The 17,186-nt window shown below is 37.8% G+C and overlaps 1 protein-coding gene across 1 annotated transcript in view; it reads left to right on the top strand.

Annotated features, from left to right (window-relative positions):
- MYO3A (myosin IIIA) overlaps window positions 1-17,186 on the top strand; it is a 117,018-nt gene that overhangs the window by 58,238 nt on the left and 41,594 nt on the right. The window contains 10 exon segments of the mRNA XM_032100904.1: window positions 857-956; window positions 3,287-3,403; window positions 4,151-4,255; window positions 4,338-4,421; window positions 5,222-5,424; window positions 7,195-7,293; window positions 7,394-7,508; window positions 12,286-12,412; window positions 13,399-13,609; window positions 15,445-15,592. Coding sequence (XP_031956795.1) covers window positions 857-956; window positions 3,287-3,403; window positions 4,151-4,255; window positions 4,338-4,421; window positions 5,222-5,424; window positions 7,195-7,293; window positions 7,394-7,508; window positions 12,286-12,412; window positions 13,399-13,609; window positions 15,445-15,592 — 1,309 coding nt within the window.

The following is a 17,186-nucleotide window of genomic DNA, read 5'->3' as shown; positions in this document are numbered from 1 at the left end:
ATCTCGTAAAAGCAAGTATAACTGATATGAATTGTAAATCTTGCATTCTCTGCTGCTTTTGCTCTATTTAGCGATGCCTTTACTCTTGGATAAAGAATAATTCAAGTCTCTAGGATTTTCTTGCTAATTAAAATAAGACTGCATAAAGCTAATTTTTTGTTTGATTGATGGAGAAAAGAAATCTAACTTTAAGACAAATTTAAAGTTAAACTTGAAGTTTAACCCTGATAAGAAAGATATTTGAAATTTTGTTTCATTCTCCTGTATGACTTTTTTTCCTGGTGAGTCCAAGAAAATTTGGTCAAGATGTATTTCACTTAGCCCAGTGGTCCTGTAGCACTTTGCTCTATACTGTGATCATCTCAGCCAGAGTTCAGAGCACTGTCATTAATAAGCTAGAAATGTTTTCATCCTGAATGCTTTGTCTGCATCATCTTTGCTGCACTATTTCATCATACACCCCAGGTTTGTCCTATCCATAATTTTTGTCAGGATCTTTTTGCATGTTGGTGCCAGAGTTTCACTATTACATGCTTTATGAAGATGTTCTCTTTTTTTACTTGTATTAGCAAGCTCCAGTCTTGCAGCTGATGTGGGGGTGTGATCTAAGCAGGGATCTGTAGAGTGACAAAGTTCTTCATTGTAGTGGTTCTGGGTTCAAATCATAGCTTTTGAATTGTCAAGTACAGGTGTGCTGTACCAAGAAGTTGACTCCTGTCCTGCTATTCAAACATTTGTGTGTGTTTAAATTCAGAACAATGGAAAGTTGGAATGTTTTGGCCTTCAAGATGGTTGCAGATGTAAGATCTGTTCTGTGTTTCCTTACGTCAGGAGATTGTATCTCTTTCTCTTTTAGATTTGAACGTATTCATACAAAGAAAGGGAACTACAGTAAGTCACTAGTTTCAAGCCAAGAAGAGGTAGATGATTTAGCAACCTTGGAGGTACTGGATGAGGTAAGAATCTCTTTTTTCATATTTTCCTGAAGAGGAGTAATCACATATTAAATTACAATGGTATGCTGTTGATTTTCAAATTCAACCGTAGTTGAATTTGTGTGAATTTACACAACATCGTGTTAAGTGTACAATGACATTTCACCACTTTATGCCAAATACTTTTGATAAGATTTACTGTGCCAGAAAGGTTTCAACTCAAAGCTAAAACAATCTCTGGAGTTACAGCTGTGGACCAAACAGTATTGTAACACCATTGACTAAACAGAATTTGTATCACTGGATTTTATTACAGCTAAGTATCCAGTTTGCAACAGTGTCTTAACCTGAAATCGGTCTAGGTCCAAGACCTTCGGTCCCTGTTGCTTAAACACTGAGAGTTGTCTTAAACTAGCTTACCATACTCTCCCAGACTGGGTTCTCGCTGACTTATTTTAGTGTGGACATGCATGAGGGTCAATTTATGTCCACTGAGACTCTGACCTGTCAATACCTGCTGCTGAACTTTTGGCAAAATTACTGATAAAAATATCACTGGTTTGTCAAAGTTCGAAAATGAGTCCTCTAGGAGTAGGGGAGCATGGCATAAGGGAGGGAAGAAGTCTGCTGTGTCTGTGCTTTAAGCTTCAAAACCAGAAAGAAGAATCAGGCCACAACACATTATCTGTAGGTCTTAGAGGCCATCAGTGGTTGTAAAAAACCTGTCATTCTTCATCTACTGGGCTGTGCATAGACTATAATTCACATTCTCTTATCTGTAAAACTTCTATGGTATTGTGTATCTTTGTCAGTCCAGAATACTCATAGTGGCACTTGAGCTGGTAAACTATATAATGCTGACAGCTCGTGGAACATTTTCCATCTCCCAAGAGCTTAGTTACAGTAGCTTAATGTTTCGTTAATTCTAATTGAGCTAATCCAAACTTCATCTACTGCACAAAGTTCAGGTTTAAGCATTTTTTTAGTATTGGGAAAAGTAAGACTGTTTGGGGTTTTTTTATCTTTCACCATGATACATTTTTTTTTATCTTTTACCATGATACATAGAAACAATCCAAGCTAAAGAGATTTTACTGCACAAAGAAACAGACAAGCTGGAATATATCCCATCTCCTCAGAGGTGGAGCATTCTCATGGAAGTCCTCAGGAAGCCTCTGTCAAAATACACCATTTGACTGTGTGGTGTTACTAAATCAAATCCAATTTAAAACCTCTTTCACATATGAATAACAGCTTTCTTCCACTCAAATTTTTCTTCCAGTTTAGATATCCCCATCATCAGAGCAAGACAAGAGACCTTCTATTGATGCAAGAAATAATTTCAAAAAGGGCAGAAGTTCTCCTAAACTAATTCTGTAACATGAATCTGGTTTGGCCAAAAACAAAGAGAGCATTCAAAACCAAAAAGTTTATCAAGGCAATGGAAAACCAAGATTCTCTCCTTATGTTTTCTCATGAAGGAAATATAACCTCTACAGCTGTTGAGAATTCAGCTTTTAAGTGTATTAACCAGGACACAGTGTACAACACTGTGAATAGATGGATGGGGAAGGAAAGCAATTCCTTCTGTAGTCCTCTGCTGCCAGTTGTTCCGTTCCACTGGGTATGGGGCCTATATATTTTCACGTGTACCTGAGATTAGTCTCAAGGCTGGTTTGAATTTCTTCATTCAGCTCTGTGGCCTGTTTTGATTGGAAACCTAACCAGGCACTTTATATACCCAGCTGTGTATGCAGAAGAAGCGGAGGGAAATTACATCAAGAACTTTGAATGCCACTAATGGGCCCTTCTTTTTTCTTCGTTGAGGGAGGACTGGCTCTGCAACAGCAAAGAACAATCACAGCAGAGACTGGCTGGCAATACAGAAAGATGCCTTATTGTTTACATTAAGGGGAACCAAACAGTTGAACATCTGTGTTGTATCATAACTGAGAGTAATGTTAAAGCAGCTGTAATAGCAGTTATGGACTCAATCATATGGCTCTTGCTTGATAAGTTACATGAAACTTTAGTATTAGAAACGTAGACAAGACTGTCTCATGGAAACCTCTGATTAAATGAATGAAAGCAGTACTTATTAACTCCTTCTTCTACAGCTGCTTGGGGATCTGTAAATATATATTGTTCAAAGTGAGTTTGGACACAAAAAATTAGAAATGCCAGTGTGTTTGAAAATACCACTTTCTTTTGATCATGATCGATTGTATTCCTGACTATAAATACCTTCCCTACTTATCCTCCCTCACTGAAACTATATAAATATTTTATACATTTTCCTAATATTCTCTTTTCCCCCATGTGATTCATTGTTCCTGTTCATTTTCCATCAGAATACAGTAACAGAACAGCTGCAGAAGGGTTATGCCAAGGATCAGATCTACACATATGTTGGGGACATTCTCATCGCTGTCAACCCGTTTCGGAACATAGATATTTATTCTTCACAGGTGTGAAAATTTAGGTTTGGTTATTTTAAACTAGCACCAATTTCCACTAAAATATAAATATTCATGTTAAGTATAAAGTAAGACCATTCTTGAGATTTATTTTAGCTTACTCTGAAAAAGAGAATTACCAGTAGATATGTTCTTTCAAGTGTACATTGACACACATTCCTAACACGTGCTGAATTTCAGCACAGAAATGAGAAACTCAAATAGGATTCATTTCTGGTGGTTTTATGTCTATAGTGTAGATTGTGCACAAAGCAACCCTGTAAAATATTAACTTCTGTGAATCTGTCTCCCTGTTATACAAAAGGGGAAAGATATTAAAGTCTGATCATACAATAATTTGGGCTTATTAATTATCAGATACTACAGGTACAGAAAAGATCTTATGTTTTAACATCAATATCATGCAGGGATGTTAATAAGAAGTGAAGCACAAGTAAATTTAAATGGTAAGTTGGAACTATGATGTCTGAAAACAGTAAATTTTCTCCTAATAAATTGAGTTTCATAGTGTAATCAGGGCAAAAATTATAGAAAATTGCACTTAATTTTTTTAAGCCATTCTTATAGTACTAAGTACATACAGATTCATGGTATAGTGAGTACAGTAACAGCTCCCTCAGAAAACATCAGTGCTGGAAACCTCAGCATGCTGTACACTAATCTAAAACTAAAACCAAACTTCAATTTAAAAAAGTTTTTAAAGGACAGTGGTAATGTTTTTGTTTTTCTTACACTTAGCATTCCAAACTGTACATTGGAGCCAAACGGACTGCCAACCCTCCTCACATTTTTGCTGTTGCTGACATAGGCTATCAGTCCATGGTGACATACAACTCCGATCAGGTATAGATGAGGTGTCTAATTACATCCTCTGCCAGGCTGAGGGATGTGTGAGGAGCTCAGAGTCTTTTTCTGTTCTCTGCAGTGTATTGTTATTTCTGGAGAAAGTGGAGCTGGCAAGACACAAAGTGCTCATCTGCTGGTTCAGCAGCTCACTGTCCTGGGCAAGGTAAGTGGCGGAGGGGATGTCTCTGTAAGGCTTTGCTAGCTTGGGCCTAAAGGGCTGAACCTATGGACAGGGTATTGGTTGTGGGGTGAGATTGTTGCATATTTTCCAAAGAACATTGGAACATGATGCTGATCTATCTGCTCCTTCCTCCCTCCTGAACTAGGGTCAGTTGAAAATATGCTGGGATTTCCACAAGGAAAAGTACCCACTGCAGTGAGGGCTGTGACTTAGTCAGTTCCCTGTTTAACTGAATGTCTTCAAGTTACCCAAACAGTACTAAATAAAATCCTCTTCTAGCTTCTCATCCTTCCACAACCAGATTGCTGTCAGTGGGACATAGTCAGTCTCAGAAGAGGCCACCATAACCATCTAAATAAAATGCCATTTTTTGCATGTCCCAGATGAGATGAAAGTAAACTAATGGATTGTTAGGGTGCAGTGGAGAGTAACCAGATGCTAACAAGGATCCTAAAAGCAGATAGGCCATCTCAGAGCCACAGAACCACAGAAACCACAGAAACCACAGAAATTCATTGATAGTGTTGTTATCATTATGTGTGTTATCTCTTCCAGACAGCTTTAGTTCTGAAGATTGCTATATTCTGACAGATTTCATTTTACGTATATATATATGTATGTATATGTATATATATGCCTTTCTCTCCATATAATTACCATGGGAATGGCTGCCCTGATTATGTCACACTTCACAATACCAATGAGAAGATTAAAAAACCACCTAAAATGTATATATTTGAATAATTACTGATAATTTGAAGCAATATCTTTTTCACATGCAGGCTAATAACAGGACTCTGCAGGAGAAGATTCTCCAGGTGAACAACCTTGTAGAAGCGTTTGGGAATGCTGGCACTATCATCAATGATAACTCAAGCAGATTTGGAAAATATTTGGAAATGAAATTCACTTGTGGTGGCACTGTAGTAGGAGCTCAGATTTCAGAGTACCTCCTTGAAAAATCCAGGGTTGTCCACCAGGCAGTGTAAGTATGAAAATTGTATTTGACCTAATTTGGGGGTTACAGAGTAGGCCTATGATGCAGGAAATCACCTTGGTTCAAAACACAAAGATGAATATGGTACCTGGATTTTTTTCTTAAAAAATATAATGAATAGCTTATAAATCTGTAAGCTAGCTGAAAACTACTCCAGATGATTTTCATTGCCTCCTGGGTTATTTAAACAAATCTTACAAAAATACCCATGTGATATATAAAATAAGAATGTGCAAAGAATTAAAAACTTTCTAATAGTTCAGTTATACATTTCTTCGTGGGATTTTGGAGTATTGTGTTAAGTGTATAAATTGGATTTACTTCCTCTGAATTTCCTCTAGTACTGTAGCTTATTTCTTTGTTTGTTTGCTTGTTTTCCATTTTGGAACATATGGTAGGAATTGTTTATAGAGGGTTACGGATCAAAGATCTCTGCCAAGAAAGACTTGGGGATGCTGGTGGATGAGAAGCTGGTCATGACCCAGCTATGTGCAGTCCCAGCCCAGAAAGCCAAACATGTCCTGGGCTGCATCCAAATCAGGGTGGACAGCTGGTCTAGGGGGGAAATCTGCCCCTCTACCTGGCTCTGGTGAGACCCCACCTGAGGTTCTGCATCCAGCTCTGGGGTCCTCACTGCAGGAAATATATTCTACCTGTTGGAGAAATTCCAGAGAAGGCCACCAAGATTATTAGAGGGATGGAGCACCTCTCCTATGGGGAACAGCTTAGAAAATTGGGATTGTTCAGTCTGGAGAAGAGAAAGCTTCAGGGTGACCTAATTGCTACCTTCCACCCAAAGAGAGCCTGCGAAAAAGATGGAGAGAGACTTTTTGCAAGAACATGTAGTACAGGACAAGGGGCAATGGCTTTAAACTGAGAGAGAATAGGTTTAGATTAGATATTAGAAAGAAATTCTTTAGTGTAAGGATGGTGAGGCACTGGAACAAGTTGCCCAGGGAGCTGTGGATGCCCCATCCCTGGAAGTGTTCAAGCCAGGCTGGATATGTCTCTGAGCAACCTGGTCTAGTGGAAGGTGTCCCTGCCCATGAATGATGATCCTTAAAGTCCCTCCCAACCCAAGACATTCTATGGTTCTATGATCTAGTGATGCTCATGCACAAAGCAGGGGTTTGAACACAATTCCTTTTTCTTAGTCAGTAGTGACTGACTTGGGCATCTCAGGGCTCAGTCATGGTTGTAAATTTTCACCTAAGGATCCAGTTCTTTCTCATAAGGAGCACAGGAGCCTTAAATGTGTAATAAACCTCTGTCCTAGTTTTGGGCATCTAGCTTCTAGGCAAAGCATGCCAAGTGATAAGGTCCTTTTGCTGAATGTTTGCTTCTTGGTTCAGGGCTAAAGGACACAGTAGACATACTGCATTCAGCAAACCAGGAGTGTATACCTCTCCCACAGTCAGAAGATTTTTTAAAATAACTGGAGTTAAGCAGCCCATTCAATGTGGGTGGGTGAGCAATGTGCAAGATCTCACACAGCATCTACCAACTGCATCGAAGGCAGAGCAGCACTGAGCTGCTTTAGCACCGAGCAGCCACCCTGGCAGTGTGAGGACAAACATACAATGGCATGAAAAGGTGCTCACAGGAAGTTCTGTAGTGAAGCTTCTTTCAGAGTCCTCTGTCAGTTTGTGTGAGTGTTATTAAATGTTATTAAAATAACATTTAGTAATAGTATGCGTGTCATCAAGAAACGTAGCATGGTTATATTACTAAATCAGTTTGTTGTTTCTGTTGTTTCAGAGGAGAGAAAAATTTCCATATTTTTTATTATATTTATGCTGGTCTCGCAGAAAAGAAAAAACTGGCACATTATAAATTGCCAGATTGTAGACCTCCCAGGTAATGTAGTTTATTTTTGCATAAATTGATTACTAAGAAATGTGGTGTTGAATTGTCAGCCTCATTTACATTCTAACTCTGTATCCATCAACTCTTTCAGATATCTGCAAAATGATCATTTCAGAATAGTGCAAGATTTCATGAACAATAGCTTTTATAAGTCTCAGTTTGAATTAATAGAACAGTGCTTCAAAGTCATAGGTTTTACGCTGGAGGTGAGTGCTGATAACCCTTTTCCTTTGTGAACTTTACCAACTACCTTAATCAAGAAAAACTTACATAAAGCATTCAAATCTCCTTTGTTATTTTCTTCCTTTAGCAGCATTGTGCTTATGTTTTGGGATCTTGCATGGTCAACTTACTGTTATATAGTATTATTTAAATTTTTAAGGTTTCAAGGCATGGATAAGCCAGTAAAATGATATTAGTCAACAAGACTTCAAAATGAGTGAACACAGCACAGCTGAGTGATTGGGGGGAGGGGAAGATTTTATCAAATTTAATGCATAGAATATGATGTTGTAACTGTTTATTAGCCAATAGTTCTAGGCCTGTGAATGTGAGCCTCATCTCAGTTTTAAGAGGAAGTCCATGGTGAGAGTTCTAAAAATTCATTGAGTTGAACTGAGTATTGATGAACTCAATACATTTTCACAACTCCAGGGATAAAGTTGAATGAAGTTCTTAAATCCCTTTGGAGATGAATCTCATCACTAAACCTTAACTGAACCCGTTCTTTCTTTATGATTTCATATCATTGCTCAGCTGGCCATTAAACCCCTCTCAGTCTGTCTTCGGTAGAATTAAAATAAAAAAGGATTCTGGATTTATAAAGGAAAGAAATCCCATCCTGTGCCTAGTTTTACCTTACAGAGGTATCATTTATCTCTGACTTTATTTATAAACAATGTAAATAGTAAAGATATGATCCATATAGTATCTGTGAAATAGAGCACTAGTGCTGCAGAATGGATGAATGTTTTAATTTCTCTGACAAAACTCATCTCCATTACTGTATGTGGTAAGGAGCTTTTCACAGAAAATTGCTCACTTCAGTTGACTATTTCTGACTTCCCTCAATGTAAATATTTGAAATAGCTAGCAGAACAGATTTATTCACCTATTTTGTTCCTCCACAGTCACTTTTCATTAAGTCGTAGTAGCAGTGGCATTCACAGTCTCTTTCTTCTCTACATGTTATTCACAACTGCATTTAGTAATATCACACTTGTACTATCGCATCCTCTCACTTGTGCTTTCACCTTTCCAGAAGCAGCATGAAAGGACATTCATGGTTCAGCACTGACAGCAGTTTTGTCACAGCACTAGAGACCTTGATAAGTCCTAATTTAAAGCATGAAAAGCAGCAAGTCTGTTTTTGTTTCCAGTTCTTTTGTTCACTTGAACGGGTTGACACAATAATCCTGATCATCCAGAAGAGGCCTTCCATACATATTGAAGATGCAGTTAGAACTAGGTCGCTGGCTGCATTGTGCAGTTCTAGCATGGATCTTTACTTGATTAACTCAGCAAGCCACCGTGAGCTGAATCTGCGAAGAATTACCTACCTGTAGAACCCTGCAATTTCAGAAGCAGGCTGAGCGCCGTGGGCAATCTGTTTGTGGCTACTAGTGAGCCCCAGCCATGTTAGCCTGCCTTACATCCTCCTCTGGGTGAATTAGCCTGTCTGAGGCTGTGCTTGCAAGAGTGAAGGAACAGCCTTCTTCCCCCATGGAGTTTCTGATATCAGATACATGTGTGAAGACAATTTTTTTCAGTGAGAAAAGGACATTGAATTCCATTCCTAAGATCACTTTTTAGTAAGGCAGCCTTAAGCTTTGACATTCATCCCAGTGCACAGAGGAACTTCTATATAAGCATGTTCAATGTTTTATTAGCTGAAAGCCATGGACAGAAAAAAATATCCACTCCAGTTAAAACTGAGACCTAAACAAAGCTTTATTTCTCTGAAATTTGCTTTTAACTGACTGACAGGTTTCAAAAGTAACTACTGTCAGTACTCCCTGTCTTAAAATCACACTGGTTTATTTCAGGCTGCATGGCAAAATTAATAAGAAAGGACTGCCTGAGGGGAACAATAATTATGCTGTATGAGACAGATCAAGCCACATTTCAAACACACTGGAAAAGGGCAGAAAAATGTCAGCAGCTATACGTATTGTACAGCATGATGGCAGAAGTTAAACTATCCATTTCTTTGCATTTTTACTGTGTCCCTAAGCTTAAAATGAAAACAATTGCTTAATCCTAAGTAAACTGTGTGCCAATTATCCTCAGCACAATTTTTTAGAGTGAGTTTATCCAGTTTGTCTTGCTGTCACTGGAATCAGTGTTTATTAACTGCTAGATTAACTTCTGAAAGTGTTGAAAACAAGCTCAAGTATTCTAGAGCAATTAGAGATTTTATCTGAGTAAATGATGCCTGACATGGTACCAGCAAACTATTGAATAATACAGATAAAATGCTTTGCAATTATAAAAAGTTCATCATGATAAAATAACAATCAGATTTGCGAAACTGCTTCTTATAAAACTACTTCAAAGGTTTTCAACCTGCTGTTTATAAAACACACTAGTACTGTATGCCTCGAATTATGCAGTGTCACAGACTCCTAGTCTGCTTTACAAGTACACCTAGCATTTTCTGAATAAAAAATAATCAGATCATCAGGTATAACAATAAATACTCACCATTCAGATGAAAATTTGGAGGTAAAATCTAAGTCAAACCTGCAATGAAAGCATTATTTTACTAATTTCAAATTATTTTCTCATGTATAGGTACTTAAAAGTAATTTACTGTATCTATCACTTCACTGTCCAGTGTAGTAACAGCTCTTTTCAAGACAGAGTCCTTGTTCACAGAATCACAGAATTAATGAGGTTGGAAAAGACCTTCGAGATTATCAAATCCAACCTATGACCTAACACCACCTTATCAACTAAACCATCGCAGAACCTCCTAAATAATTTGAAATCTAAATTTGTTTAAGCGAAGTCCATATTAAGATGCTTTGGTGAGTTCCTAACTGACATTTTGAAGGGTAAAATGCTTTGCCAAATCAGAGATGTGAGGCCTCACTCTTCTCCCAGTGAAACTTTTTCTGATGACATTGGTCGGAGATGATATAGACCTATGTGGTGGTTTGATGCTGGTTAAGTGCCAAGCACCATGAAAAAACTACTCACTTATTTGCTTCTGCTATAGCTGAGCAGCAGAGGGGAACTTAAAACTTCATTTTCATGAGGTGAAATAAGGATTATTGAGGAAAAAGAAAAACTTCAAGGCAAAACAGGTCCAAAATTAAACAGTATGAATAAGATTTATTACTAACAGAATTAAAAGTAAAAAGAGTAATGAGAAACCAAAGCAAACTTTCAGAACACCTTTCTTCCCCAATCTTCCCTCTTTCCACTAACCGTGCAAGGAAACAAACGTGGGGGTTTGGTCAGTATTTTATTTCTTAAGAGTCTTTCTTCATGTTTAAGGAAAAGAGTTTCTTCTGCTGTGCCGTGGGATCCTTCCTGCGGGAGATAGTTCTCTGCAAACTTATCTAACGCGATTTCAAACTTCACAAGCAACAGCCCGCCCGAATCTGCTGCCATGTGGAAATCTTTCCCACGGGTCATGGAGTCTTCTCACAACTGCCAGCGTGGGTCATAACAGTTCATGGGGTTTAGTCTTTTAAGGATGAGCTGTTCCAGCCTGCAAGCAAAGGCTCTCTTCTTCAATCTTTAAAAGCCTCTCAGCGTCTGTGCGCTCTAGCATGAGCACTCCTCTTCACGGGCTGTGCATGGATCTCTGCACCTCCCTATGCACTCCATGAGTTATAGAGAAAGGGTTTTATTAAGACGTGTATTATAACCCTCACCACGGCTTGCAGGAGAATCTCAGCTCCAGTGCTGGGAGCACCTCCGCCCTCTCCCTTCCCCCACCGACCTTGGTGCTGCCATGTTGGCCTTCCTCACGTGACCTCACTTTTCCTTTTTCTCTGACTTAGAAGAAAGTTGGTGTCTTTAAGTTGCAGCTGAGAAGTTGATCTTGCCAGGGCTCTGCATTGGGGAAAGACTCTCCCTGTCTCTTGCTGCTGGCTGCGTGGTGTTTTTGCCTGGTTTGGTGCGAGCCCCACCAGCCTCAGGGGGCCAGCCAGCACCGCCTGGGCCACGGCAGCTTCAGAAGAATCTCAGCCGCACTGTCCCAGCCTCAGCTGGGGGATTTTCCAGCCAGGTGGCTGCTCGTGGCTCTGGAGTGGCTCCTCTGGGCGGCCTGGCCCTGGCTGCTGCGCCAAGAGCGCCCGGGGGTCCCTCCCCTTCGCCAAGGGGAACAAGAGAAAAAGGAGCTTTGCGTCATCCCTTCTTTCTTAAATATGTCATCACAGAGGCGTTTCCAGCTTGTCCACATGGTCTGGCAAACTGCCCATCAGCTATTGGCTCTGTGCCAGTCACAGAAGTTTTGGGCAGTTGTTTTTCCTCTTTTTTTCTTGTCTGCCCCTACAAACCAAGTTTTGCTAAACCACCACAACCTATTATTTGAAGTAGCTTTGTTTCCATGATGCAAGAAACATAGATGCAGATTTTTTTATATTTTTGTTGATCTGCGTATTAAATTTTTAGACATGTTTGCACCTGTAGACACAGTGAAGGGTAGATATAAATAACCTCTGAATTCTTTCTGTGTAAGAGGATATTCACACCACTGTTTTTGCTTTCCCTACTTCATGTCAATTCTGTCCTGTCAACAAGTATGGAAGAGAGGTTAGTATATGGTTTGTCTTGCCCTCTTTGACTGTCTTACTCTTGAAAGACTTTGCTAAGTACAGAATAGGAATAATTTCTGACAACTGCATTCCTGAAAGTAGTGGGCATGTGGCAGGCGACAGGAAACAACACACACGCACATGCCCATTGCACAAACCACAGAGGCAAATTACCTGGCTATTAAGTATTGCATTTTTTTAATATACTTTTCAGGAACTTGGAAGTGTGTACAGTGTCCTGGCTGCCATTTTAAATGTGGGTAACATTGAATTTTCTGCAGTAGTATCTGAACATATGATTGACAAGAGCAACATTTCCAATCCAGTAGCCCTTGAGAATTGTAAGTGTTTTTTCCTTAATTTAACATTGTTTTTCTTCAGTGTTTTCATAGCAAATTTATTTTATTGTAAGAGAGATATCAATGAAAACTGTATTCACGTGGAAATTTTGCAAGAATAATTAAAAATTGGAGGTAGATGAATTCTAAGCCCACCTGAATTCAAATGCAAAAAAGAAAACAATTTCCATGTTATGCATCTTATTTGACTAACCAGTTCTCTGGCATACAGGAAACATGATTAATACTGCAGATGCCTGAAAACATTTTTGGAATTTTTCCAAGGCTATTTCAACATTTGATGGAGAACCTCATTAATGCATTGAATAGTTTTTTCCCAGTTTCTTTCTCAGCTGCTCATTACTTGTTCCCCACGTGCCTGTTGAAATACAGCTCACTAGTTCTTTGGAAGGGATGCCTTACATTATAAGCTGCTGGGAGGTGGAGGAGGCCAAGGGGCAAAGATTCTCAAAAAATTTGCTACACTTTCTCAGTAATTACACCTGAGGAGATAATGAAGTCTTCATGCTATCTTCTTACATGTTTTCTTGCCATAGAAAAATATTGTGGAACTGGGAAAGAAGCACCCCTTTTTTTGGAGCAAAAGGAGAATAGCAGTGGCTTCTATGAGTGGGTTGTAACTGAGAGGGTTATTCACACCTCACAACTTGGATGCTTCTTACATAGTCACCTAGATTCCCTAGCATTTCTCCATAGACTGGAGAAAAAGCCTCCTTGATAAAGGAATTTAGAACCTAAAGCCTCTGCTTTGAATCACTTACTCATTGACTGCAGTGGAAGATAGGAAGGTTGGTGACTAAATTAGATAACAACACTTGTTTGGTGTGAAAATTCCTCATTAGTCCTAGTTCAAGACTTTGATTTGGCCCTTATTCATGATACATTGCACTTGCACCTTTGATTGCAAAAATGCCTGTTTCACCTTCCAAAATCTGTCTCTGAGGTATGCCTGTGCCATTCCTTCCTAGGCGCATCCCTGCTGTGTATTCAGGCAGATGAACTGCAAGAGGCCCTCACCTCTCACTGTGTCGTGACTCGAGGAGAAACAATTATTCGTCCCAACACTGTGGAAAAAGCCACTGATGTCAGAGATGCCATGGCCAAAGCACTGTATGGGCGCCTCTTCAGCTGGATAGTCAATCGCATCAACACTTTACTCAAACCTGACAAACATTTAAGGTAAAAGAAGATTTTGCAGAATAAAGAGAGATTTTTTTCTGGGAATAATATTGTCTACACTAGAGCCTTTAGTGTAGTTAAGTTCTTTTTCTCTGCTACCTTTTTGTTTATGATACCACCATGTCAAAAATGTCTTGTCCTATTCATAATATATAACGAAAATACAGTAGGTATGGTTGGCAAAAGCATCTGGTGTTTTCCTGTTGATCTTTACTCATTTAACCCTTTCTAAATTACATATTAGCTACTTTTTGTTTTGTATTTTTTTCAGAGTAAATTTTTGATATTCATCATGTTGATTGCATAGGTCAAATTCTGCTCTTATTTACACTGATGCTGTTTCTTTTGTCACTGTTGTTATGAGCATGGTTTCATATATGTGTGGGAATAGTTTTCAAACACATTTACTGAAGGTATTGTCCACTTAACACTTAAAAGGTGACATTTTAAACACCGTATCAATAATAAATAGCTATGGTTTTCAAATCTGTATTTCTTGGATTTTTTTCTTCATAGACATCAGAGGAGAGCCAAGGTTGCAGTCCTAAAATTCATCTAAACTTTCAATATTTGGTTACAGCAGAGCAACAACAAAAAGAATTTTAATCAGTAAGTGATAGGATAAAATCCGTGATAGATGGGGCAGCACTTCTAGCCTGTGTGCCCTCACTTGTCTGTTACGGAGCCCTTTTCAAACTGAATATTTACTTATTATGCTGGTGAGGAGGGAGAAAATCCAACCTGAAATGTTCACTGTAAAAAAAAACCCAAACAACTTTTGCTTGATCTTGTGGTAGTAAAATAATTTGCATTTACTATTTTTATGTAATTAGCTCTGAAAAAGGAATGGGAGAGTTAATTTTAGCAGTCTATTCATCAAAAATGTAATCTTGAGACAGATGAAACAGTCACCGATTTCAGATCCCTCCACAATGAAATGCTTCTTTTTTTGAGATGGACTTCACAAAGAGGTTTAAGTACTATTCATGAGTGTCTTGAGGCTAATTCTTAATTTCTGATTTCATAAATCTTTATTTAAAAAATAGTTACAGATAGCCGCCCAAAGAGGTTTTATCAAAAGAATGTGATTTATATTTTACTTGCCTAGAAAGACACTAATGACAGCCTCAGTTTATTATAAAATTATATCTTCTTAATTTTTTGCTTCAGCAAATAAATATTAGAGCTTTTTTCCAGTTGCAGAAGTGATCACATATCTTCAGTAAGTCCTACCTAAAATATCAAGCCAAAGTTTTTCCAGTGCTTCTCTGGAATTTAATTGGTAATTTCAATGCATACCACATCCTAGTGCATAAAGTAGTTATTTAGCTGCATAAAATGTCTAGCTAGTCATTCTTTTTACTTTAATGTTAAACTAAGCAATTTTAATTGTTATGAGTAACTAATATGAAGAAATAATACTTAATGACAACAGTCTTTAATTTCACGATGTTGGTGAGTAAAGCCTGTGTTATTACAAGAGAAACAAAAAGAAGTGTGTATTCTTTCTGCACTGTAGTCGGCTTTTTAGAATAATTACTAACAAATATTAGTGTAAAAATAAAATTATAAATCCTCTATTCACTTATCAATTGACTTGGTTGTTGTGTGATTCAGTGTATCTGTTCTGCATATTCAGTAATCTTTGAATTGATCTGCATTTACTGTATTTCAAACAAACAATTATTGTCATTTTAGGAGATATCTGGTTCAGCCAAACTTACCCTGTGTCACTGGTGTTCAGATTTGGCCCATGATTTCCTTTTGTGAAATAGTAATGAAGGTAATTAATGTAAAATAGATACAACAATGGAAAGTATATTTCATCTTTGCAGTGAAAATGATGATGGCTTGAACATTGGAATTCTTGACATCTTTGGCTTTGAGAATTTCAAAAAAAATTCTTTTGAACAACTGTGTATCAACATTGCCAATGAACAAATTCAGTTCTACTTCAATCAACATGTCTTTGCCTGGGAACAGGTATGTGTTGATTATTTCGATAAAGCTTTAGTATTACTGAATGTATGTAATGTTTCTTGTCTCAAGAAACTGCGTTGTTCCTTCTCTGTAATAGGTTGTAAATAACAGATTATAACAAATGGTTTTTAAGTATGTATTCCGTGAAGCAGTGTTTGCTATTTGCAAGTAAAATGCCAACATAAAATGCATTAAATTTGAAATTTACAGTAGCTAAGCAGCACTGTGATAATCTGATTGATGCAAATGCAATATTGTTTTCTTGAGGAATAATGAGTGTTGTAATGTATGATTCTCTAGTTAAAATGTAAATGAGTGGTAACAAAACTTTAAAAGTGCACTGTTCATAATAGTTTACTAATAAGCTTAATGAACACTGAAATTCCATTTTTAAAAACTGCAAATCTCATAATTATTTTGTTCTTATTGAGAAACTAGATCATCTCAGCTAAATAAATAATTTATTGTAAAGTAGAGAAAAGGAATAGCATTGTAAATATAAAAATTTATTAAATTGGAGAGGGAAAAACCTCAAAGAATATAATCTCAACTTTGTAAATAATTCCAGGAGACTTAAACTAACCACCTTTAAATCATTGTTCAATATTGTTATTTGAAGAAATAACATGTTTAGGGAAAAAAAAATTGATCTTGCTGAAAATTGAAATATTTCAGAATTCTGTATGGCAGAATAGTCAGAATTCAAACTGTAGGTGAAATTATACTTCTGCTGTTTTACTGAAATTATTGGTGTTTATGATACATGGATGAAAATTCTCCTGAATGCTAATTTTAATTGTTAGTACAGTATTTTGTCAGTGTTAATCACTGTTTGTTTTAAGGATGAGACAGATATGAGTTTGGAATGTGTCCATGTATGCAGGTGTGTACATGCATGTACAGGCATGTGTCAGTCTAGAGGTGTCTGTATCTATGTGTAATATGGCAATTTTTTTTAATGGATCAATGTTTTATCCTCTTTCCAATTATTTCAGGAAATGTTGTCTTGCAGTCTTGTATCTTGTAGCTGTTTTTCTAGATTTATGTGCAAGATTATTGACACAAGTATTTCCTTGGCTTTAATATCATCTAAAAGTCAGAGAAAATTTAACTTGATCTGCTGTAATTACTTAGGCATCTTCTTTCCAAAGTACACAGGTTCACTAAAGAAGGGCACTTGGATATTGCTGTTTCTAACGGTTGGAAGATGGAAATAGCACAGACTGCAGCAGCAATGTTTATTCCTGCCAAACCCAGGCACTGTCCAGGTCCCATGGACTTGCATATGTCCACTTTGCTTAAATGTTCCCTAACTTGATCCTCCTATGCTAAGTTTAAGTCTTCCTTGCTCCAGACTTTTTCCCCTTGGTCTCAGGGACCTGGGGTTATCAGTCAAGACCTATGCAAAGAAAGCATTGAATATCTCAGCCTTTTCCATGTCATCCACAAACTTGTTCAGCAGCAGGACTACATTCTCCCTAGCTGCCTTTTGCTGCTGATGGACCTGCCTTGGCTTTCCTAGCCCTATTCCTGTACACGCTAATACTGTCTTAATGTTCCTTCTCTTTTTTGATTGGAGTCAAGTTCAGTGTAATCT

This window comes from Corvus moneduloides, chromosome 1 (assembly GCF_009650955.1).
Source record: "Corvus moneduloides isolate bCorMon1 chromosome 1, bCorMon1.pri, whole genome shotgun sequence".
Taxonomy (NCBI): Eukaryota; Metazoa; Chordata; class Aves; order Passeriformes; family Corvidae; genus Corvus; species Corvus moneduloides.
This window is presented reverse-complemented; position numbering and strand designations above follow the sequence as displayed.